Source organism: Dasypus novemcinctus, chromosome 18, assembly GCF_030445035.2.
Source record: "Dasypus novemcinctus isolate mDasNov1 chromosome 18, mDasNov1.1.hap2, whole genome shotgun sequence".
Taxonomy (NCBI): Eukaryota; Metazoa; Chordata; class Mammalia; order Cingulata; family Dasypodidae; genus Dasypus; species Dasypus novemcinctus.
This window is the reverse complement of record NC_080690.1, coordinates 37,316,992-37,343,403: the sequence shown is the minus strand read 5'-3', so window position 1 is coordinate 37,343,403 and position 26,412 is coordinate 37,316,992. Positions and strand designations below refer to the sequence as shown.

General features: G+C 39.1%; 1 protein-coding gene across 10 annotated transcripts in view; it reads left to right on the top strand.

Moving 5' to 3' along the window:
- The first annotated feature begins 8,428 nt into the window (after positions 1–8,428).
- The window catches only part of RBL2 (RB transcriptional corepressor like 2), a 105,582-nt gene continuing 87,598 nt past the window's right edge, over positions 8,429–26,412 (top strand). For 4 of the 10 annotated variants that reach the window (XR_009181559.2, XR_009181558.2, XR_011646304.1 and 1 more), the window contains exons 1-5: positions 8,458–8,833; positions 13,024–13,154; positions 17,806–18,006; positions 21,864–21,928; positions 25,106–25,234. Coding sequence is in view for 5 of the 10 variants with exons in the window: in XM_058280011.2 (XP_058135994.1) it covers positions 8,597–8,833; positions 13,024–13,154; positions 17,806–18,006; positions 21,864–21,928; positions 25,106–25,234 (763 nt within the window). In the remaining 5 variants the exon portion in view is untranslated. Of the gene's footprint in view, positions 8,834–9,637; positions 9,787–13,023; positions 13,155–17,805; positions 18,007–21,863; positions 21,929–25,105; positions 25,235–26,412 lie in introns of those variants that run through there. The other 6 variants (XR_011646302.1, XR_011646303.1, XM_071209163.1 and 3 more) reach the window with 4 other exon arrangements.

Sequence of the window (26,412 nt, the reverse complement as noted above, 5' to 3'; positions counted from 1 at the left end):
GGTGATTTGACTTGGGGTAACTGTTCAGACACCTCCCACCAACTCAGCTCGGGTGCATTGGTCTCATCTCTGGAATTCATCAGACATCCCCCAGGAACTAGGTTGCCCACAGGGATGCCTGTAGGCCAGGCTCTGAAATTTAAAGTTCTCAGGATGCTGAGAACAGAGCAACAGCTCCAAATTATGTGAAGTGGTGAACATTTTAGTCAGACCAGGACTCTGGAATGCCAGATCAGTCAGCTAAAAACTGCTTCTTCATTCCTTTTAGAATAATGGGCACAACCTCTAGCATACCAGCAAACATCCCATAGGAATGTCTTCTCAAAAATCAGGAAATTCTGCCTACTGCTGGTCCACCTGGCCACAGTATAGCTGAGAGAAGCCTCTGTATATGACACTGAATTCCAGCTAAATCAGTGTAAAAGGTGACAGATAGATCTGAGGTCCAGAAACCTCAAGTCATGTCTCCTTAAGGAAATGAGGAAATGTACCTCAAACTTCCATCAGTTTAAACTCAGTTGTGCCTATAAAAGGTGTGAATAAAAATCAAGAACCAGACTGGTTACTAAATCTCTCCTGGAAAATAAACCTCATGTGCCATCAATTAAATTCAAAGAATCCCCAAAAATACTAAAGGTATAAAATTCTCTCTTCTGTTTTAATCTGTGCTTAACTTTGTGTTCAACTTTGAAATCTGTGTTTAACTTTGTCAATTTGCTTGCACCTAGGAAATCAGAATTGGGGTTCAGCTGTTACAAATGGGTAATGGTGAAAGGTAAGCTAAAAGTGAGTCTTTAAATGTCAATACTGTCTTGTGAGTGGATTTAATGTATAAATCACAAGTGGAATTGATTCAACAGCTAGAAAAGCAGAGGAACTTTGCAAAGTTGTTCAAGAGATAGACTTCAGCATTGTAAGACTCTCTTGTGCATTCAAACCAGGTCTTCAATACACTGTACGTTACCTCTCCATTTGAGTAATTGGATAGGTTGGTCACTGACCCCTAAACAATAAAGGTATCTCCTACATTTCTGGTTGTGCTCCTGAAGTCGATGGAGAGTACATTGCAGTTTCAGTCTCCTGTAGCAGCCAATGATGGCTTGATATGTCCAAATGTACAATGGATATCACCTCCAGACTGGCACTGTTTCATAGTGTCAAAGTGTGTTATGCACCAGGCTGGTGGAATACTAGAAACTACCCTCCTAGCTGTTCTGTAGGGTCAATGGGACTGCAGCTTGCTGGGTGTGTGAAGAACATAACAAGTGGGGCAATGATCACTAGAATACTGTGAGTAGAACTTAAACATAACTGGCCTTATGGCCTGCTCCCATGGAGAGATAACATGTAAGGTATTACAAACCTGGAACTTGAATCTATTAATCACAGCTCAAAGAGAAACTTATGCATTGGGTAGTACATTAATTAGTCTTAAATACTGTACCTATATCTCCTACTCTAGGCATATGTCTGATGATTATGGCAATATCTTTTCTATTCTAGATCATATGCAGAGAAACACTGAACATATTAAAAGTCCTGGTAAACTTCATTTTCTAAGTAGTTAATGAACATTCTTAGACCAGGTCTCCCTCCTAGCCCTTATTCCAGAACCTATTCCACTCATACTCTGGGGAGGACTGGCAAACCTACATGCCATCCTACCAGGGCTAAGCATTTTCCCACCATAAGGGAAATAGCAAACGAAGTGACTAGGACCCACTTCAACTTAGCCCCTTTGAGATAGGCCATAGACAACCTTTCCTCACCCAAAACCTGCAAAACAGGTTCTGATTAAAACTTGGCAAGAAAATAAGCTTCACTCTGAATTAGAGCTATAACGTAAGGAACTTTATTCTGTAGTTCTGATCACTCCCACGGGTATTAAAGTTAAAAGCATTTTCAGCTTGGAGCACTAATCCTGAGTAAAGCCAGCTGCCCAAGGAAATGCCAGATCACTAGAAGCACCTGATGGATGCGCAGATGCCAGTCATTGGATGATCTGAAATACCTCTTCAAGAGAGAAAGCTAAGTAGTGTCTGTGTCAAAGTCAGCTGTTCCCTCTAACTCTAGCCCAAATGCCTATTGCTAGGGGGAGGGAAAACCAGACACCCCTTTAAAAAATCTTGTCTGTTTTCATCTCCTGTAGCTTAACTAAAAAGAGGAATGCCTCTTCTCATTCCTCTCCTCTAACATAGGAACTGGGATTGGCAATTTATACCTAACCCCACTGTCTATTGCAATCTCTCTATAGAGTTAACCAATAGCATAAAATAACTCAAGCTACAATACTGTTTCCCACCAACTTCAGGAAAATGCAGCCTTTGCAGGCACCTGGCCTTTTCTACTTTTGTAGTCCAGTATCTTCTTAGTGGAACCATATATTCTCAAAATTCTAATCAACTTTATTTCTTCCAGAATCAACATCTTGTTAGCCATATGGGGACTTCATGCAGTTTTGCCCAGGATGCCAGATCCATTATCTTCCTCCAACTGAGATAGGATAGCGGGGGTGAGGTGGGGGGTGGGGTGGGGGGGTGGGAATTACACTTTGTCAGGCAGGGCCTACTGTCCCTAACCAACAGGAAGTACCTACAAAGAAAGACCATCTCCCTTCAGCAGCCCTTTAAGAATAAAGGTGTAAACTCTCTGAGGGGGGCAATGAAGCAGGCTAATAAGTTAGGGAATCAATACACAGATCTGGAACCTGGCAAAGGGTCCATATGGACATCAATACCCTCAAGATGGCTGCTGGAAGATTCTCATGAGAAATCCAATTTGGAATGAGATTTCCTCCAAAAGCCAGAAGCCCCGGATATTCTCCAGGGGCCCTCCTAGAGGATTGATGGTGGGGTAATCAATCAAAACAGCAAACAGCTGGGAATCCTCCCATGCCATTAGTAAAGGGGTGGAATAATCAATGGTTCAAAAAGCAAGCACAGGGAAGCAGACCTGGCCCAGTGGCTAGGGCGTCCGTCTACCACATGCGAGGTCTGCAGTTCAAACCCTGGGCCTCCTTGACCCGTGTGGAGCTGGCCCATGCATAGTGCTGATGCGCACAAGGAGTGCCCTGCCATGCAGGGGTGTCCCCGCGTAGGGGAGCCCCAAATGCAAGAAGTGTGCCCCACAAGGAGAGCCACCCAGTGCGAAAGAAAGTGCAGCCTGCCTAAGAATGGTACCACCCACATGGAGAGCTGACACAACAAGATGAGGCAACAAAAAGAAACACAGATTCCCATGCTGCTGACAATAACAGAAGCGGACAAAGAAGAACACACAGCAAACAGACACAGAGAACAGACAACCAGGGTGGGGGGTGGGGAGGGGAGAGAAATAAATAAATAAATCTTTTTTTTAAAAAAAGCAAGCTTGTTCTTTCTCTTGCTTTTTGACCCCTGTTCTTGTCTTCTGCACCCTGCTCTCACTGTGTGCCCCCACATGGATCAACGCCCAAGTAAAACCTGGGCATTTATAATCTGTAATGGGAAATTGTAGTCTGTAAATCAGCCCACTTTATCACTTTTCAGCCCCTTCCTTTCTACCTGGGACCCATGATCTTTTATTTTCTCTCATTTCTCTTCCCTCCCTACCTTAATAAATTGCTGGCTAACTAACCTGACATCCTCTTGAAATTCATTTCTGCAGCATATTCAAGAACCTAGACAAAATCCAGTTACATAGGTACGGGATTTTTTCTTTTGGACTAAGCAAAAATGTTCAAAATTTACTGAGGCATTACTCTGTGATGAAAGTGGGAATCACGGAGTATATACTTTGAACAGATTGTACAAGGCGAGGGACTGCATGACACAGTACCATGTAGTGAAAGATGGTGAGGCCATTTAGTGTAGGGAACAAAAGAAGATGAGTCCCAGCAGAGAACATGGCCATGAGACCCAGCCCAGAAACTCCCTGAGGGAAAACTGCTACTAAGAGCAAGGCCAGAAAGACCCCACTGAGACCCTGGCCACAAGGTCCCATTTGGAAGTCCCAAATAACTCCGAACAGGCCTCTCCATTGGTCCCAGATAACAAAAGCCCTCATCACTGGTCCCGTGAGAGCTATCAGGTGGGAACTGAAAGGCAACTAATCAGAACTGCAAACACCTGGGGCTCCTCCCCAACATTAGGAAAGGGTGGAGTGAAGAACAGATTTAATAAAGGCAACTCCCAACCCCAAGTGCTCCTCTTTGCCTGGAGAGATAGTCTGCATTCACATCTGAAGTGTGTACTTCTCTTTTCTCTCATTTCTCAATAAACTGTTTTCATTGGCCTAATTAAACTGGCATGTTCTTAAGTTCTTTTTTGTGATATAGCCAAGAACCTAGAGGAATCCACTGCCTTCTGACTACAATGGACTGTGATTAAGAGTGCAACTATGGGATTTTTCTCTCATGAACTCTAAAAAATTACTAATACATGGGCTTAATAACAGGGCATATATGGAAAACATATAACAAATGTAAGTGATAGACCATAGTTAGTGTTAATATTTTGGTGATGTTCTTTCATAATCTGTAACAAATGTTCCACAACAATGCAAGGTATTGGTGGAGGGATGATGTATGGGAAAATTCTGCATAAATACTACATGATTGATTTGTAACCATACAACTTGTCTAATAAAATATATATAATTTTTAAAAATGTTAATGCAGTAACACTGGGATTTCAAGAAAAATGTATTTCAATGCAGGCCAGCCAAGAATGGAGATAGGAGCATGAAAGCTTAAATCTGTCTCCCCAAGTCTGAAGAACTTAGGGTTTTATGAGATTAGAGAAAGGGAGGTGGAAATAGTGATGCTGGCAGATATTGGTTGATTATGTTTCTGTTGTGGTCAATAGGTAGTGTATAAGCGTGGAGAGAAGCTCTTGAAAGCTAACAAAATCCAGCTGGGGTCAGGACAACTTGGCTGTAAAAGAGTGATATAAATAAGGATAAGCATTTGGTTACAGGTTCAACAGAATTGTAAGTCGCTCAGTTTACATAAGATAACAAGTAAAGTAATGGAAATAAAAGAAACAAATGGGCTGTAATGGAAGGGCAAACATAAAATAACACTACAATAAGTCGAACAAATAAACTGAAAACAGCTACAGTTACAAGTAAAATCACAATAAGATAAAATAACTACAGTTAAAAGTGAGAAATAAGCTCAAATAACAACTACAATTACAGATAAAACCACTATATTCAGTGGTTACACCAAGAGTAAATCCAAATCAAGGCATCAGCAGGGTGATGTTTTGGGTTTGGGAATGGCTGCTGGTGATCCTTGGTCCTTAGCTTTTCACATAGCAAGGCACATGGCAACTTCTCCTGGTCTCTCCCTTCTCTTCCCAGTTTCCTTGATGGTCAACGTCTAACTACTCCCTCTGGCTTTCTCTCCATGTCTGAATTTCATTCAACTTATAAAAAGCTCCAGAAATAGGATTAACAGCCATCCTGATTGAGTTGGGCCCCACCTTAACTGAAGGAACCTCATCAAAAAGTCCTACTTACAGTGGGTTCATACCCACAGGAATTTATTAAGTTTAAGGACATGTTTTTGTGGGGTACATAGACAGCTCCAAGGCACCACAGATCCCTTCCCCGCTCATTGCCACTGAGCTAGTCCCTCCCTTATACTGGCAGAGGTCTATTATCTGAGCAGTGTTTCTGAACTCAGGGATTCCTGGTGCTGCCAAAGAGATGTGTACCATACTGGAAAAAAAAAAAAAGTGAAATAATGATTGGAACTGATAGTTTAATGCAGATAATATGAGCCCTTTCCCCTCACTGGGCTTGCAGAAGTGTGGCATCCAAACTCATATTTTCCAGCAGGAGATTCAAGGACTCTTCCCTGGGCAAAATGACTAAATTTCTCCTGGAAAAAAAAATACAGTGGTACCTTGGTACTCATTGTTAATTGGTTCCAGGAGGTATGATGAGTACCAAACAAGTTTTTTCTATAAGAAATAATGTAAATAAATTTAATGCATTGCCAAACTAAAGACAATATAGACAAAAATAGGGTTGTATATCATTATTTTACATGAGAAATAAACCTAAAAATTAATAAATACTTAGATTAAATAAAGTAAAAATTTCACTTACCTGTACTGAGAAGAGTCCATGGCCTAATGAATGGTGGGAGGAGAGTGTTGAGGAGGAGAGGTTCCATGGAGTGTTGCTTGGAAGGAGAGTCCCCCTCCAACAGAACATCAGGCACTTGCACTTCAGGTGTTCTTTCTCTTTTCTGCCTTTCTTCAACTTGTACCACAGACTCTGACACACTCTTTGTCACTTTCACTGAAAACATAGCCAATGAGGACTGATTCTGTCTTCTTTTCAGAATTCCTCAAAAGTGTGAAATTGTTTGGTCATTCAATAAATTCACATTTCTGCTTGCCAGAGCTTTGTCTGGAGGGTACTTCTCCACAAAGTTTTGAACTACTGCCTATTTTGCACACACTTCTTTTATCAAGGAATTGGGACATCCTCCCTTATCTCCTCACCTGAAGAAATCTCTTCATCCACCTCCTGCTGCTGCTCCTTCTGTAGTTCCTGCAGCTCCTCATGCTGACCTCTTCACAAAGTTCCTCCACTAACTCCTCAACATCAGCAGGATCGACCTCTAGACCAAAGGATTTGACCAAAGATACAATATCCTGCACAAGTGTACTCTCTGTACCTGCAGGCTTGGGGTCAGCCTCAAACCCTTCAAAGTCTCTCTGAATCACAGCTTCTGGCCACAAATTTTTCCAGGCCGAATTCATACCAGTTCTCTTTTTAAAATTATTAAATCAGTCATGGCTGGCCTTCAAAAAACTTTAACAGGCGGTGGACTTGGCCCAGTGGTTAGGGCGCACGTCTACCACATAGGAGGTCTGCGGTTCAAACCCTGGGCCTCCTTGACCCGTGTGGAGCTGGCCGATGTGCTGTGCTGATGTGCGCAAGGAGTGCCCTGCCACACAGGGTGTCCCCCTCGTAGGAGAGCCCCACGTGCAAGGAGTGCGCCCCTTAAGGAGAGCCGCCCAGGGCGAAAGAAAGTGCAGCCTGCCCAGGAATTGCACCGCCCACACAGAGAGCTGACACAACAAGATGAGGCAACAAAAAGAAACACAGATTCCTGAGCAGATGACAACAGAGGCGGACAAAGACAACGCAGCAAATAGACAAAGAGAGCAGACAACCGGGGTGGGGGGAAGGGGAGAGAAATAAATAAATAAATCTTTAAAAATAAAACTTTAACACTCTCACCACTAGGTTCCGCTTTGTTTTTCAAAAGATTGGCGTGCAACACTTTCACTTTTTCACACTGTCCTCCACTAACTGCCTCTCTTTTACCCAAATTAATAAGTTTTTCAATTTCCTTGAATGCCACGCAGGAGTGTCCCCCGGTAGGGGAGCCCCACGTGCAAGGAGGGCGCCCCACATTATGGAGAGCTGCCAAGCACAAAAGAAAGTGCAGCCTGCCCAGGAATGGTGCCACACACACAGAGAGCTGACACAACAAGATGAAGCAACAAAAAGAAACACAGATTCCCGTGCCGCTGACGACAATAGAAGCAGACAAAGAAGACACAGCAAATAGACACAGAGAACAGACAACCAGGGTGTGTGTGTGGGAGGGTGGGTGGGGACAGAAATAAATAAATAAATAAATAAATATTTTTTTAAAAAGCACTGTCAAAATATTACTACTAACCAAAGTATTTTCCCCATCCCTCCCTATTATTATCTTTATGTTATTTGTTGTCTATTTCCAGTTCCTTCTCTCTTACCTCCAAGTCTCCTCTCTCTACTGCCTCCTCCTGTTAAAGCTTTCATAACCTCCTCCATTGTCCCAGCAGTTTTCTGCTGTACCTCAGTTTAGGTACTACAGTGAGCAAAACAAAAATAGCAAGGGTTTTATACTACACCCATTTATACATACAAAGAGGATTGGAAATGAAGTGATTCAAGTCTACCAGAGAAATGTAAAGAGAAAGCAAATATATATGCATTAAAGTTAAACCAACTGGGTGGTTGAGATATTACAAATATGTCATTTATGGTGAATGTAAATTCACCCTGTGTGTGTGTGGGGGGGGGGGGGGGAGATTAACTGCATTTTAAAAAATCCAATAACTACTTTAAAGAGTCACGTAAAATTAAAACATAGAAAAGAACTTGAAATTAGTAGCGGAACAGAGATTTGAATTTAAGTAAACAAGCCCTTCCTATTGTCCTTATTTTCAGATAAAGAAACTCAGGCGATGAATAAGTATGTTTTCTGGGGACAGCTTGGACACTAAACCTTCACTGCCAATGTTCCTTGAATGTTTTCTTTTTCTCTCTGTTGGCTGGCACCCCCTGGAAAAGGTACTTGAAATTCTCCATGGATGACTGCACAAGATAAGACTGGTATGACATTTGGCTCCCGTGGGCCTCCGGCTTGGACTACATTTCCCAGCAGGCCCTACAGAGAACTACTGGTGCCTGTAGAGGTCCAGCGCCGTTGGCAGTGGCGCAGTCGCGGTGCGGGCGGCCGACGGGAAACGCTTCACGGTTTGAATGGCTCTGGGTCCTGGCCCTTGACTCGGCCTGAGGACCGGCCTCCTAGGGGTACGCTATGCCGTCCGGAGGCGACCAGTCGCCCCCGCCCCCGCCTCCCCCGCCGGCGACCGCGGCCTCAGAGGAGGAGGAGGAGGACGGCGAGACCGAGGACAGCGCGCAGCCGGCCGCGTCGCCGGCTCCTCAAACCCAGCAGCGGTTCGAGGAGCTGTGCAGTCGCCTCAACATGGACGAGGCGGCGCGGGCCGAGGCCTGGGACAGCTACCGGAGTATGAGCGAGAGCTACACGCTGGAGGTTCGTCCGTGGGAAGAAGCGGGGACTCTCCGGGCCTAGTCTTCGTGAGACCCCTCCTTCTCACTCCGGGTCGGGCAGGGAGCCCTCGGGAGGCCCCGGGTGCCCAGCCTGAGGAGGGGTGGGAGTCCTCTTTGCCCGCTGTGGTCCAGGAAACCAAGTTTTTAAGAGGCTCTTAGCGGCTCTGGGGGTGTATCGGGTCTTGCTGCTCTTTCCTCTCGGGTTCGGAACGGGATACACCCCTTGCCCTAAGCTAACACAGCGAGGCTGAGGTCGTGCTGCAGTCACCACTACAGAAAAGGACCTGTGTGACCCTTTTGCTCCCTACCACCTGGCTGGCAAAATAAACATGTGTAGTTGTCAACAACGTACGGAGAAGGGAAGGAGATTTGCCGGTGTTCGCTTGGCGTTTTTCCTGATTTTACCGCCTGGGTCTCTAGGCTTTTCCTCCAGCTCTTCTCCTTTTGTACCGAATCACCGTGTGGTTAGCCTTCGGCTGTGTTTGTGTACCGTATCAAGCCTGATCGTCCCTAGGCAAGTGAAATGAGCTTTCTGCCTATCCGGATATAGACCCACGCCCCCGTTGGTCACCAGGAAGTCAGGTCTGCAAATGCCCCGAGGACCTTTTGGTCACCCCAGACATTGCACAGGTCTCTTAAAGTTGCTGTGATCCAGGCATGTTATGTCTCTTTCTTCGTATGGGGCTTGCAGATGAGAAAAATGGTCATTTTAGCCAGTGACCGTCGACACTGCAGGCACCTCCCCTTCGTGGGCCAATGGAAAGCGACGCGGAAGTCTGGGTGGTTTATTAGCAGTTTCACTGCCAGTGTTACTGGCATTTAAACATGAGGACATTTGTTTTTCTTAAGTTGTTTCATACACCGTTTGTGGAAAGACTAGGGCAAATAGGCCCAGGGTGTGAAGACCTAACCAAGGTATTATTTAACTCTAATACGGTATGTTTGCCCAATGTATTACTCTACTAAGGTTATCTTTTTATTTTATTTATTTATTTTGCAATAATAGAATTTTATTTCAATTACTATTCTCCCCTCCTCATTATTATATTTATCAGAAAAAGATGTAGTAATATACTGGCTTTGAAACTTGATGGACCTAGGTGACTTTAGACAGTTTATTTAACCACTCCAAAACTCGAGTTTGTGATATATAAACTGGAGGTATTTTTATCCACCTCACAGAGCTGTTTTGAAGGTTAAATAAGGTAATGTGTGTTCCTAAGCATGTAGCAGGTACTCATGGGCAGTGCTTTAGAGTTTACAAAGTTGTTTCACATATTCAGTGATCTGGCTGGAAAGGCCATGCTATTTATCTCTCAGTGTTTCCTGTGGTCAGGCAAAGAGACTGACTTTTTTTGTTTGGTCAAGGGCATAAGGGCCTCCAAAGAAGCTCTTATTTACCCTCAGGATAATCCTGCACATTAGGTTCAGCAAGCATTATCACCATCCAGATCAAAAAGGTTAAGTTTTATGAAGTCCAGCGTTACATAAACATGTAGCAAATAGCTGGTAAATTATTTTTGGAAACATATGTTTGATTACTTGATTTTTTTAAAAAAGACTTAAGTCTCAGCATCTTACTCAGTTTACCAAGTTAATGAATAAAGTTTCATTCATTTGTCAAATGTTTCTTGAGCACTATTATTTTCCAGACAGTGTTCTAGGTGCTGGGGATAGAGCAATGAATAAAACGGATAAAAGTCCCAACTCTCATTGAGATTATATGTAGATATGATGTGAGATAACATGGAATGTCAGACTTGTGGAGTGTACAGTGGAAGATAAAGCTCACATGATATTTAATACAGAATACTGGTTATAGAATTTTACCTTTTTTGTTTTTTTTTTTAGAATTTTACCTTTTGATTTCTTGTATTTTCTGTGCTTTATATTTGTTAATTTATTTAATTAACACTGTCCTCAGATAAGGAACTGAGCCTCTGTAAAGGTAAGAATTTTCTCAAGGTCACTGTAGATATTTTTCATTAAAACACGGGATAATGGCATGATTTACTTAATTTTATATTAATAAGATATCTGGATATTGTAGAGAAATTCAGTGGTTGTAAATTCAATTTTCTTTCAGATTTTTATTTTGAAATACTTTAAACTTACAGGACAGTAACAAAAATAATATAAACCCCATACAGAGAACTTCAACATACCATATCTTTCCCTCCCCCCAGTACCCAGATTCACCAATTTTAACTTTTGCCACATTTCCTTGCCTCCTCTCCTCCCTTCCCCTCTTTCCTTTTTCCTTTCCTTCCCTTTCCCTTTCCCTAACAGTATATATAAATTATGGTCTTGTACCCATCTATCCCTCCACTTTTATGTAATTCTTTTCCCAAGTTACATATTTATATATTATGAATCCAACGCCACTGATCTATCATTACATTTTATACATTTGCCTTTTAGACCCCATAGGAAGTAAAAAGTGGAGTAAGAAACAAAAAAATCCAGTAGTACCGACATTTATATTTACCTGTCATTACCCTTACTGGAGATCTTTATTTCTTCTAGCAACTTGGAGCTATTCTCTAGTGTCCTTTTGACCTGCAGAGCTCTCTAGCATTTCTTGTAGGGCTGGTTTAGGGATAATAAACTCCCTAAGCTTTTGTTTATTTGGGAATGTCTTAATCTTCCCCTCATTTTTTGAAAGATAGTTTTGCTGGATATAGAAATCTTGGTTGGCAGTTTTTTTGTTTTCGGCACTTTAAATATGTCTTCCCACTGCCTTCTTGTCTCCATGGTTTCTGAGAGAACTCAGCATTTAACCTTCTTAGGTCTCTGTTGTATGTGATACTTTGCTTCTCTCGTGACTTTCAGAATTTTCTCTTTATCTTTGGCCTTTTATAGTTTGATAATCACATGCTGTGGTGTGGGTCTGTTTGGGTTTATCCTGTTTGGAGTTTGTTTAGTGTCTTGGATGTGTATATTCATATATATTATTAAATTTGGGAAGTTTTCAGCCATTATTTCTTTGAGTATCTCTCTACCTCTTTTTCTTTCTTCTTCTTGAAGTCCCACAATGCATGTATTGGTATGCTTGCTGGGTGTCTTACAGGTTTGTTAGACTGTTCACTTTTCTTTGTTCTTTGTTTTTACTCCTCTGACTGGTAAATATGAAAAAATGGAGAATTTCCAGTTTCTCTCACTTTCATTTAGACCAACATTGAATACACTGAAACTAAAGAACATTATTTAGCCTTGATAGGAGAGGAAAGGAAAGTTGTCAGTTCTTGAAATGAAAGAGTTGTGAAAATGGTATTTTAGAAATAATGCGGAAGGTGATTTTTAAAAATGATTTCCAGTAATGATTCACAAAAGTCCATATAGTTACCAAAATAAGTTTCATATATATATATGTTTTTATTAACTTTAAATGTAATGTACATTTAAAGGTGCATTAAAGCTTCTTTCACTTTATGGGCATGATACACACACACACACACACATACATCTGCACATATATACACACAGCAGTATTGTTCCAGTTGTTATGGCTAACAAAATTACCCTAAAACTTTGTTGCATATAATAATGTATTAGGCTCACAGATTCTGTGGGTCAGAAATTCAGATGGGGCGCAGGGGGAATGTCATGTATCTGCTGCACAGTATCTTTTTTTTTTTTTTTTGTCTTTTTTTTAAGGTACATAGATCACAAAAAATGTTACATTAAAAAATGTAAGAGGTTCCCACATACCCCTCTTTCACAGTATTTTGTGTCTCACCTGGAAGACTTGCATAGCTAAGAGCTGGCACAGCTAGGGCTCTTTGGGTTTTTCTTTCTGTTTATAAGTGGCCTCTTCTTGTAGTCCCTTCAGGATGGTGTGATTCAGGGTAACCAGAATTCTTACATGTCCAAAGTGAGGGAAAGCCAGGTGACTCTGTATTACTTTTAATGATCTTGGAAGTTACATACTATCACTTCCACTTTTAAACCAGTTGAGGCAGTTTTAAAGGTTGAGGCAGTTTTAAAAATCTCCCCCAGGGTGAAGAATGTCAATGTCTTATTAAAAGAAGAGCAAATGGGTAGGGTCATCATTGGACAATATGGTTTCCCATAAATATACAAACGACACTTTCACTTTAAACATAAGAATTATTTATATCTTAAAATATATATAGCCTGTTAGCTAAAATTCAATTTTCTTTTATTTTACAGGGAAATGATCTTCATTGGTTAGCATGTGCCTTATATGTGGCTTGCAGAAAATCTGTTCCAACTGTAAGCAAAGGGACAGTTGAAGGAAACTATGTATCTTTAACTAGAATCCTGCGATATTCAGAGCAGAGGTAACTATGTTAGAGTTTGAAGAGTGAAGTGTGACTAATGTAAAAAGCTCATAAATTATAGGGCTAGTAAGAATTCTCTGTTCATCTTTTCTGAGCATTTATACCTGTGGAGTACAGAACTTAGAAGCTAGGTATTTTTCTTCCCTGATCACATCTAAGTATCCATTTATTTTACTTTTTTGATGAAAAATTTATGAATTTCACTGCAATAGTTACATATATGGTAGTGTGTTACTATTAAAGGTTGTGACTCATCATTGTGATAATATTGGGAGAATTCTAAATAAAGACATTAAAAAATTTTAAGAGACAATCTAAGTTGAATCATAAAAATGATATTTGGTCTACATAGATTTATATGCCTAGGACTTACCTTGAACTTGTAAATAGTTCTTGATTTGTTGTTTAGAGTATAAACAACACTAATATATAATCAATTATAATGATGGTCAAATAATGTTTAAAAGAAGAGCCAGAAATAGCTTTTTCTATCTGTAATGTAACTGAATTGTTTACATTTATTATTTATACTTCTGGGTGAATTTTCTTTTATGGCTTATTAAAGATTGTTGGAAAGGGGTATTTGGCATTTTGGGGGGAAATATCACTTGTCAAAATGTAAACCTAATGATTCAAAAATCATTTAATAATAAAGTAATTAGCGAGAAATGTAATTTTTAAAAAAATTTATTGTGGTAAATATATATAATAGAAAACTTGCCATTTTAACTAGTAAGTGTACAATTTGGTGGCATTAATTACATTCACAATGTTGTGCTGTCATCACCACTGTCCATTACCAAAGCTTTTTATCATCTCAAACAGAAACCCATCAAGCAATAACTCCCTGCTCCCTTTCCCCCAGCCCCTGACAACCTCTAATCTACTTTCTGTTTCTGTGAATTTGTCTATTCTAGATATTTCAAGTAAGTGAAATCAAACAGTATTTTTCATTTTGTGTCTGGCTTATTTCACTTAGCATAATGTTTTCAAGTTCAAGCATATTATAGCATCAAACTTTTTTTTTTAAAGATTTTTTTATTTCTCTCCCCTTCCTCCCCCCCCCCCCCCCATTGTCTGCTCTCTGTGTCCATTTGCTGTGTGTTCTTTTGTATCCACTTGCATTCTTGTCAGCGGCACTGGGAATCTGTGTCTCTGTTTGTTGCATCATCTTGCTGTGTCAGCTCTCTGTGTGTGCAGTGCCACACCTGGGCAGGCTGTATTTTTTCTCCTTACGGGGTGCACTCCTCGTATGTGAGGCTCCCTTACACCAGGACACCCCTGTGTGGCAGGGCACTCCTTTGCATACATCAGCACTGCGCGTGGGCCAGCTCACCACACAGGTCAGGAGGCCCTGGATTTGAACTGTGGACCTCCCATGTAGTAGGCGGACACTCTGTTTGAGCCAAATCTGCTTCCCTATAGCATCAAACTTAATTCCTTTTTATGGCTGAATAATACTCCATTGTATGGCTATACCACATTTTGTTTATCCATTCGTCTGTTGATGAACAGTTAGGTTGTTTCCATCTTTTGGCTCTTGTGAATAATGCTGCTGTGAACATTTGTGTGCTAGTATCTGAGTTCATGCTTTCAATTCTCTTGGGTATATACCTAGAAAGGAAATTGCTGAGTATATGTTTCTATGTGGTTCTATGTTTAACTTTTTGAGGATTGGCCAAAGTGTTTTCCACAGTGTCTGCATAGTTTTATATTCCCTCCAGCAATGCAGAAGAGTTTTGGTTTCTCCACAGCTTCACCAACATTTATTTTCCTTTATTTTAATTTTAATTTTTGTAATAGCTGTTGTGGTAAGAAAAGCAATATTTTAACTGAAGTCTTTTAGCCTTGAACTCCATCTGACTTATATTTGGGCCTTAGAAGAGGAGGCAATAAATATGCATTAGTAGATTTAAGTAAGATGCAAAAGTATAGTCAATATGAAGAAGTAAAATGGAAGCAGAATAATCCAGCTAAGGGTCAAACCAGGAACTTAAGAAGCAGAGTCAAATTATAGCATCATAATAAACTCTAGTAATCTAAATTTAACTAAAATTTTAATGTAAGTATGCATAACCCAAGCTTCAGTTTTATATCCATTTCAAAACCTCAGTTTTTATCTTTAATTAAAAAAAAAAATCTCTAGTCTCATTATTTACTTTGCTGTCATAGTGGATTAAATGGATTAAAAACAAAGAGCAGGGTAAGCAGCTATGGCTCAATTAGTTGGGCTCCCATCTTACCATATGGGAGGACCTGGGTTCACGTCCTGGGGCCTCCTTGTGAAGGCAGGCTTGCCTGCAAGCACTGCAGAGAACTGACTCAACAAGGTGTCGCAACAAAAAGGGAGACAAGCCAAAAAACACAGAACAGCGCTCAGCGAATGGGCAGAGAGAGCAGGCAACAAGCAAGCTGCAAGGGGGGGGTAGGAGGAATAAATAAAGTAAAATACAGACACAGAAGAACGCACTGCAAATGGACACAGAACAGACAGCAAGCAAAAAGCCACAAAGGGGGGAAACAAAAAACAAAGAGCAGAATAATAAAATTAAGAGGGAAAAAAAACAAAGAGCAGATTGGGAAAAGTTATTTATAATGCACGTAACTGACAAAGGATTAGTGTCCAGAATTATCTAAAGAACTATTAATAGGGAAACGGACTTGGCCCAGTATTTGGGGCGTCCCTCTACCACATGGGAGGTCTGCAGTTTGAACCCCGGGCCTCCTTGACCCGTGTGGAGCTGGCCCATGCACAGTGCTGATGCATGCAAGGAGTGCCCTGCCACGCAGGGATGTCCCCTGCGTAGGGGAGCCCCACGCGCAAGGAGTGCGCCCCGTAGGGAGAGCCGCCCAGTGCGAAAGAAAGTGCAGCCTGCCCAGGAATGTCGCCGCCCACACTTCCCGTGCGCTGACAACAACAAAAGCGGACAAAGAAACAAGACACAGCAAATAGACACAGAGAACAGACAACTGGGCGGGGGGAGGGGATTAAATAAATCTTTGAAAAAAAAAATGGGTAAAGAATATGACTTCACAAAATCCAAAACCCACAAAACTAATGTATAGGAAAAGATCAATCTCACTAATAAACAAGGAAGTTCAAAGTAAAATGAACAAGGTAAACATTTTGTTCTCATCAAATTGGGGGCATTTGAAGTCCGACATTACCAAATTTGGTCATTATGTAGAGAAACAGGAATTTTTTTTACTGCTGGTATACATTGGTGAGAGTATGTATTGGCACAGCCACTTTGAAGGGAAATTTGGCAGTATCTAGTAAAGTTGAAGGTGTTTGTTCTCTGACTCAGCAATTCCATTAATTGGAATAGTCCCTAAAGAAAATCTTGCACATCTGTACAAGGATATGTTAATTACAGCATTTTTTTGTTACCATGGAAAATTACAAACAACCTAAATTTCCATTGTCAGGGAGAATGGATTAAAAAAATTAGTGTGTTCCATATGAAGGAATGTTTTTAGAAATTAAAGTGAATTAGATCGACATGTATCAACATTATTGAATCTCAGAAACATTGAACAAGCAGGAAGAACACATAAGATACCATTTATATAAAATTTACAAAACACGTAGAAAAGACATTATTTATTGTTTATGGATACCTACATGTGTAGTAGGTATAAAAACATGAATGGGAAGGATCCAGACTGACTTTAGAATGGTGATTATAGATCACACAAAATGTTACTTTAATAAATACAGGAGGTTCCCATATGCCCCACTCCCCACACCCCCTACTTTTTCCACATCAACAACTTCTTTCATTAGTGTGATGCATTCATTGCATTTGATGAATACATTTTGGAGCACTGCTACATAGCATGGAATATAGTTTACATTGTGGTTAACACTATCTCACAATCCATTCAGTGGGCTCTGGCAGGATATATAATGTCCTGCATGTGTCCCTGCAATATCTGTTTTTAGTTCCAAAAAAATTTGAAGCAGGGGAGCAGATGTGGCTCGAGTGGTTGAGCGCCTGCCTCCCACATGGGAGGTCCCAGGTTAAGTTCCCAGTGCCTCCTGAAAAAACAAAAGCAAACAACAAGCAAAACAAATAGAAAAACCAACTCAGGAGAGCCAATGTGACTTGGTGGTTGAGCGCCATCTTCCCACATAAGAGGCCCAAGCTTTGGCTCTCTTGTGTTTCAAGGAATAAGAAGTCTGTTAGGGAAAAGTATAGGATCAGGTTGCAACTGAAAGTGTAACCTTAAAGTGAGATGCTCCCAGAAAGTGAGAAGCCTCAGGGTATTTCCTCGAGGGTATTTCAGGGAATAAAGAATCTCCACCTCTAGAACAAAAAAAAACAGTTAAAATTTTTTGAAGCAAATACAGCAGCATTTATACAATAGAATATTTATTAAATCTGAATATTGATTACATTACTCTTGTTTATTTTGTATTTTAAAATATTTCTTAATTTAATCTTCCATATTCTCAGAAAAAAGTAGATTAGGAAATCCTAATTAATAAATCAATTCAAAAGAGATTAAGCCAAAGGCATGAGTTAGGGTTTTGTCACTGTCTAAAAGTAATATAATTTAATAAGAGAAGTTTGTTTTACCTTTATTTATACTTGTATACTTCATCTTTATATTAATTAAAACATGTTTTTTTTATCTTCAATATCAGCTTAATTGAATTTTTTAACAAGATGAAGAAATGGGAAGAAATGGCAAATCTACCTTCACATTTCAGAGAACGAACTGAAAGATTAGAAAGAAACTTCACTGTTTCTGCTGTAATTTTTAAAAAATATGAACCCATTTTTCAGGACATTTTTAAATATCCTCAAGAGGAGCAGCCCCGTCAACAAAGAGGAAGAAAACAGCGGTATGTATTTTTATTTGTTATTTGGGACTATACAATTGTCTGTGCTACAGTTTTGAGCCTTCGGTTTATTTAGTTGGCCATAAAAAATGTTTTTGTAATTAATCCTTTTTCCTCAATGGTTTTCTCTTAATAATTCTTTTTCTTACGTTTCATTGTGTGTAAGCCATGAAGACTTTGAAAAGCTCTTTCATATTGCAAGGTACAGGGTCTTAATTTAATTTTTTCTTTTCACTTAAGCAAGCAAAATTGCAGACAGCAAAGTCATACCTTAGGAATTCTCAACAATTAGCTACTCTAGGTATAGACTTTGACCACTATATTTTCTATTTTTGACTGTCTTTATGTCAAACGAATAATAAATAACCCTCCTGAATAACTAAACAACTTGTCTATATATTTTGATGTTTATATCCATCAAGAGTAGACAAACTTGATTGAGGGAAGGACAGCGGAACTGAAATTGTTATGAAATTGTACTTTCTGGACAGGTCTGCAAAGTCCATAAACTTACTCTGGTTCCAGTGTTTTGTGTTTTTTTTGAAGATTTGTTTATTTCTCCCACCTCCTTCCATTGTCTGGTCTCTGTGTCCATTCACTGTGTGTTCTTCTGTATCTGCTTGTATTCTCTTTGGGTGTCTCCGGGAACCGATCCTGGGACCTTCTGGAATGGGAGAGAGGCGGTCGTTCTCTTGCGCCACCTCAGCTCCCTGGTCTGCTGTATCTCTCTTATTGTCTCTCCTCTGTGTCTCCTTTTGTTGCATCATCTTTCTGTGTCAGCTCTCTGCGTGGGCCAGCACTCCACATGGGCCAGCTTGCCACATGGGCCAGCTTGCCTTCACCAGTAGGCCCAGGGTGTCGGACCCTGAACCTCCTATATGTATAGTAGATGGAGCCCAGTTCCTTGAGCCACATCTACTTCCCAGGTTCAGTGTTTTCTATCTTTACTAATCATGAAAGTTTTTTTTCATAAAATAGAAATGGAAATTGGTTCTTAAAATGGAATTAGAAAATTGTTGACCAGGAAGGTAATGAGAAAAGTTACTTAATTTCTTATATGGAATGAGTAATGATCACTTCTTTTCCATATATTTAAGTTTTCCCAAATTGTGAAGGCTATGTTTACAGTAAGTGAGCAGCTTTTAAAAATAGAACAAATGATTTCATTTTGGTTTAGCTACATTTTAGTTGATACCACTGATGAGGAAGCAGTTTGGCAAAAGGAAATTGATTGGTTGCAACTAAGTATCCTGAAGTTTGGATAGAATCTTATTCTGAATTTGAGTAGGCAAATGTGATAGTTTAAAGGAAGATACAGAATGTCTTTTTCCTTTGGAGTGTTTAAGAAAATGATTTCAGACTGTATTTGCTGTGATATTTATGTCTGTATTATATAATTTTAAGTGAGAAAATTATAAAATGACTTTTGAAAGTTATACATTTATATTGCTCTGTATACTTTTTATTAGCTTTTTCTGTTAATAGTAATAACAGTTCACTTGTTGAGAGTTTGTTATAGGACAGAGACTTAAGATTTAAATATATATTACTTCAATTAATCCCTTAAGAGGTTAATACTGTTCTTACAGATGGGGAAAATGAGCTCCAGAGAGGTTAAGTAACTTAGCCAAGGTCACACAGCTGCTAAGTGTGGAACTGTTTCTAAAACTCAGCTAGTCTGACAGCAGAACCTGTATGCTTCAGCATGTTGACTCTATTCTGCTTCTTGCATAGAGCACTCTTTTTTTTTTAAACTAAGTATTTATTTGGCACTTACTATTTGGAAGTACCATATTAGGTATTATGAAGGGCATACATATTTTTTACAAAACAAAGTAAAAACCCATAATCTCTTTTTTCTGAAAGTTTACGATATGGTTAGGGAGAGGAGGCATGTATTGAGATTCCATTTTGTGCAGTGTGACATGTAAAAAAGCACATTAATGAAATGAATAATAGGAATGTAGGAGTTCTGAGGCAAAAGTCATCATTTTTTTGATGAGCCAATCAAGTATGGTTTCATGGAATAAGTGGAAATAGGTCTTAGAAGATGGATAGAATTTTCATAGGTGAATTTGGAGATTTAGACAAAGCCTTCTATGCAGAGGAAATAGCAAGAATAAAGACCCAGAAGTGGCAAAGCAAGAGGGAATTTTGGAGAGTAGGTTAGTCAAGTTTGGTCTAGAGTTCTCAAGTTGTAGAGTCAGAATTTAGAGTGGCTTAAGTGTTAAAACTAAAAGCTTTGAATTTTATTTTGGTAGGCAGTTAAAACTAGATTGTTTACCATGTGCCTGTGGTAGGGAGGCTACTTTTTAAAGCTGACCACTGACATTTAATCCTCACTGTGTGCTGGTGAATTATGTACAGTATTATACCCAAGTAGAATAATCTTTTGACAGCTGAAGAAACTACAGCCCAGGGAGAGTAAATGTACTTAACAAATGACAGCATGGAACAAACCTCTTTCTCCCGATTGTTTTCCAGGGTATTTTGCTCTTCCACGTACCTTGGTAGAATAAGACTATTGGATGTAGAGCTCATTGGTGTCTTATCTAAACATTGCCAGTGGTTTTGATAGAAAAACCAAGCTTAAAGCAGGCCTGAAATGTCCTTTAGCAGATGTCCTGGCAAAACACAACTGGTACTCCTAATGGATGGAAGTGTTAGGAATTATAAGAAGCCAAGAATTTACAAAAAGGATGTCTTTTGTGACTTGACATAGTCTGGAATTACTTTATTTATTTACTTATTTTATTTTTTTTAACAAACTTTATTTTTTTTGCCACTAGGGCTCCTCCAACTCCCTGCTATTTTTCTGCAGTGTCCATTCGCTGTGTAATCTTCTGTATGTGTTTCTCTTTTTGTCTTTACTTCTCTTGTCGTTCTCCTCTAGGATTCACTGGAATTTGATCCTGGGAACCTCTGATATGGAGAGAGGTTCCCTGTCAATTGCACCACCTCAGTTCCTGGTGTCTCCTGCACTTCACCTTGACTCTCCCCTTCGTCTCTCTTTTGTTGCATCATTATCTTGCTGTGTGACTCACTTGGGCGGGCACTGGCTCACCACACGGGCACTCGTTTTGCTGCGCAGGCACTTGGCTTACCACGTGGGCACTGGCTCACTGTGCAGGCACTGGCTCACCGTGCAGGCACTCATGTGGGCACTTGGCTAACCAGGAGGGCACTCATGTGGGCCTGTGTCTTGCCACGTGGGCACTCCTGTGGGCACTCACCTTGCCATGCGGGCACTTGCGTGGACTCTTGGCTTACCACATGGGCACTCAGCTCACTGCGCAGTCACTTGGCTCCACCATGTGAGCACACTGCTCACCATGTGGGTACTGGCTTGTTGCACAGGCACACTTTTTCTTCTTTTTCACTAGGAGGCCCTAGGGATAGAACCTGGGTCCTCCCATATGGTAGGCAGAGGCCTTATCTTTTGAGCCACATCTGCTTCCCTGGAATTACTTTAGGGAAGGAAGGTTACAATTCATCAGCTGGGATAGAGGAAAAATGGGGAATATCTGGCTGCATACATGGGTCTTAAAGCAACATTAGCCTTCCTTGTGTCATCAAAAGAACTGTTGTTTCTCATTTTATTTTCCACCTTACCTATCTTACCTGAAAAACTATTAAAATTTTTCAGAGTTTTCTTCTTTATGGGATGAACTCTTTCCTTGGCCCAGCTTTTTCCTGTCAGTATTTGGTTGGTGCAGAACTTCTTGCACATTTTACATGCGAAGCAGAATCTGGTATGACTCCCTCTAATTGTAGATTTTGCTTCTTATATGATACACAGTTATTTAGGATATCTTTTTCTAATTCTTCTGTTGTCTCATGATTTTTTTTCTACCCCAAAGGCGACAGCCTTGTACCGTGTCTGAAGTTTTCCAGTTTTGTTGGGTGCTTTTTATATACGCAAAAGGTAAGAAAAGTGTGATATTTATTTAGATATTAATTCGTTGTTTATTGTTTGGGTTCTAACTTTGTTAACCTATAAGAAGTATCAGGAAAAGATTCTCGCTGAAAAAGTTCTCAAGGGTTTGAATCCCAAATTCTTTAAAACATATTGCCTTTTCATAATTTTTTTTCTGTTCAATATTCAAACCTTCTCTTATTAAATGGAAAATCCTTTAATTTTGTTTTAAACATCTTTTTCCTCAGAATTACCATAGACCCTAAGACTGATCATCCTCAGATTAGTTCAGATTACTTTTTTGTATCTTGTTCAGATAGATATGCTTAATCAAATATCTAAAGAGTCAGTTTATTTCCTTTCCTTCTCTTCTCATTTCACTTAACATAAGCTACCCAAGATCTGTATTCAGTGAAATATGTCTGTATTATTTTTTATCATTTTTGTATTTCTATGTAGAAATAATTCTTAGCAAGCTAAAGAAGAAAAGAAATACTGGAGCATTAGTTATATAGCTTTTTGCTATACACTATGTGACATGGCTTTGTCACTAAGATAGCCCAATAAAATGTAAAGGTTAAAATCAAAGAATCAAAGAACTGGGAGGAAATTTCATAAATCAAATAGAAGAGATTATCATTATTAGATCAAATAGCTCAACTTATTCACTTTACAGATGAGATAACTGATGGTCTAGAAACTAATCCTTAGGACCAGAGCCAGAATTTGAGCCCAGATCTCTTGGCTCTTGGTTTCATGCTGTAAAGGTACTATGGCAAGGATGTGGCACTCAACTGGTCTCCAGGTTTGATTTGTTCAATTATTGCTGTTCCTTACTTGCCGGTTAGGTTAGAGTTCATCCTTCCTTGAGCTGCATGCTTGATTGAGAAGGAAAGTCTTTCTTTTGTCATACATACTCTGTTAGTTATTGTGCTTGTCATCACATTAGCACTTTTCTTTAGTTTAGATAAGGGTGATGTGATCAGTGGCATGAAATAAAGAAAGGCCCTGGAGCATGTAAGTCATTTTTATAGTTGCTGCAGGAAGTTGTTTGGCTTTTTGTGGCAGGTATTATATATGATATTAATCATTTCATATGATGATACTGGGCAGGTATATCTGACTTCCAGGATTTTTATCTGTTTTTTGTTTATGTCTTGTATGGTATGGTATATGTGTGCTTAGGAGGTAAGTGTATTTGGTACTATATAAACTATTAAAAAAAGAATTGTATTACCCTTATTTAAATTTCAGTCTCAGTCGATCAACTGGAATGGCATATTTTTGGTGCCTGTGGTTAACTCGGTGTTTGAATTTTATCTCATCATTCATTATTAATTCAGCCATAATTAATTGATCTTTTGAGCCTTTGTCCTCTCACAATCTAGCCTGCCCCACTATGATCTTTTTTATTAAACTAGCTTTCTTGTGTTTAGCCAGTTCTTGATTTATTTTGGGGAGAGGTATACTCTTTTATACCCACCTTTCTCATGACTTTCTCTGCAGCCTGTGGGCATCTCAGGTTATCTCGTTGCTGAAAAATAAACCGTTTGTCTTGTCTTTTTGACCGCTTATGGCAAGCATACACCAACTTTGGGCTTGTCAGTGTGAAGGGGTTTGAGGCCTTAAGAACAATAGGTGCCGCTTCCTTGTTTTACAGGAGATTCCTAATCTTCTCATTCCTGAAAAATAAGCCAACTCTTTGGATGTTAAACAGATTTCCATTTACCGGTTACCCTTGTTGACTGAAAGGTAAAATATCTCACAAGTGAGATTTATTTCTAAGGTCAAGATTTGAAATGGAAACATGTCACGTTAGAACAGTCCTTTTAGGGGCATTTCAGCTTTTTGTTAGAAGTTACTTAATGTTAAGTGCTGAGGGGTTTTGCCTTCTATGGCAGGCCCACGTAAGTGACAAGTTTAGGCTTGTTGGTGTAATGGGCTTTGTAGTTTGAAGCTAGTAGGTGCCACTTCCTGTTTTACATATGCAGAACTGAGCATATTTTAATATTAAATCTTATACTAGAGCCAAACAGGTTGGTTTAGTTATCTCAGTGCAGAATTTAATCCATTAATTATCATTTGTCTTTCTGGTAACACAATAATACTTTTTTTCTTTTTAATTCATTTAACTTGATTTACTGAATGTTTTCATCAATACAAAAAAGGAATTGCTTATCCTATTGTACTGATGCAAGTAGTAACTTTATTTGGTGGAAGGGAGAGAAGAAAACTGAAACAAAGCTGTGTGTATGTGTGCAAGCACACAGGCAAGTCCCTGCTTGAGCAGTAAGTTGAAAATATTGAGGAATCCTTTCTAAAAGTTTAGAAATAATTCTTCAGATGTATGTTAGCTATTTAAATAGTATCCATCTGACATTGTAAGATTGTAAAATAGTTGTTTAACCAAGAAGGATATGCTTGAAGTTATAAAAAAAGAATCTAGAAATATTTCTAAATTTCTAAGAGTAATAGAACTATTTACATGTGAAAACTGCTTTCTAAAGATTTATGTTTTGGTTTCTTATTTCTTTGTTATCGACCATCAACAATTATTCCTAGGCTATTAGCTCTAAAACTTAAATATCTTTAATTGTACTCCTGTTGCATAAATTTGTATAAGCTTATATTACTATGTAGAAAAGTATTTAAAATGTTATTGTTAGGTATCTGATTATAGGTTTAGGTTTTTTATAAGTACATAAATGAGAAAAATAATTCTGAATCACTTTTACAACTTTTCTAAGTATTTCTAATAATTTTTATGACAAATTATGTTTTATAACAAAATAAATTTGTATAGTTTGAGGCTTTTTTAATGAAGTTTATTGTTCTCAAAATTTTCATGGAATGGATTGATGATAAAATTTTGCTCAGCTACTGGGCATTTTTCTTTTTTTTAATTTAAAAAATTTTTTAGTTACTGGGAATTTAATAAACCTTTATTTAATGAATATTGAGTGAATGAATGAATGTCATTTTTAGTAAAGCTTTAGTTTTCATTAAATTCTTAGAAATTTATTAAACCATTAGTGTAATATCTCAAAATGTTAATTTGCCAAAACACTAATTGAAGCTCTTGAGTCAACTATGTGTAATGTTATATCAATATAATCATTATAATTACTTTTTTAATATTGTAAAGTTGATGTAAATTTAACCCTATAACTGTTTATAATCCTGTAGGTAATTTCCCCATGATTAGTGATGATTTAGTCAATTCGTACCATCTTCTGCTATGTGCTTTGGACTTAGTTTATGGAAATGCCCTTCAGTGTTCCAATAGAAAAGAACTTGTGAACCCTAATTTTAAAGGTAAGTTTGTAAGTCAAAGATCACTGGACAACTCATTTCCTCTTGCGAGTTGTATGCATAGCACAAGTTTCCTGGCATAAGAGAACTTAAGTGTTTTGAAAAGCTTCCGTCATCATGAGTACTTATAATAGTAGTCAGGGGAAGTGGACTTGGCCCAATGGATAGGGCATCCGCCTACCATATGGGAGTTCCACGGTTCAAACCCTGGGCCTCCTTGACCCATGTGGAGCTGGCCCACGCGCAGTGCTGATGCGCACAAGGAGTGCCATGCCACGCAGGGGTGTCCCTCATGTAGGGGAGCCCCAAGTGCAAGGAGTGCGCCCCTCAAGGAGAGCCACCCTGTGTGAAAAAAGTGCAACCTGCCCAGGAGTGTCGCCACACACACAGCTGACGTGGCAAGATGATGCAACAAAAAGAGACATGAATTCCCAGTGCCACTGACAAGAATGCAAGCAGACACAGAGGAACACATAGCGAATGGACACAGAGAGCAGACAACTGGGGGGGAGGGTGGGGAGAGAAATTTTTTTTTAAAAGTATGTAATTTTTATGAATGATATATATTGAGATCCCGAGTATGATTTACAAAGCAAATACTAAAAATATTTATAGAGCTAGTATTTAATGCTGCTATTTGATTAATACCATGGTAGGATTCCAAGTGTTTAGAATTTCAGCTTATCTAACTGTCCAAGTAGATTTTTAAAGTTAGTAGAGTTATTATTACTTCAGTTGCCCTTGTTTGGTAAATTGAATGTTCCTTGTATTCTTTTTTTTTTTTAATATATATATTTTTTTATTTTTTAAAAGATACTTAGATTACATAAAATGTTACATAAAAAAAAAAAATAAGTGATTCCCATATGCCCCACTGCCACACCTCCCACCCTTCCCCACATTAACAACATCTTTCATTAGTGTGGTACATTCATTGCAATTGATAAACACATTTTGGAACAGTACCACTAAGCATGGATTATAGTTTACATTGTGGTTTACACTCTCTTCCACTTAATTCTGTAGGTTTCTATTATTTTCTGTCCATTCATTTCCTTCCTAATTCCCTTTTATATTTCTGTATAGCTGCTTTCCCTCTCTTTTCTCTTCTTTGATTTTTCTTTGATTTTTTCCCCTCTTTTCTCAGAGTCTGGGGTAAGAAGGAATTGTAAATTAATATG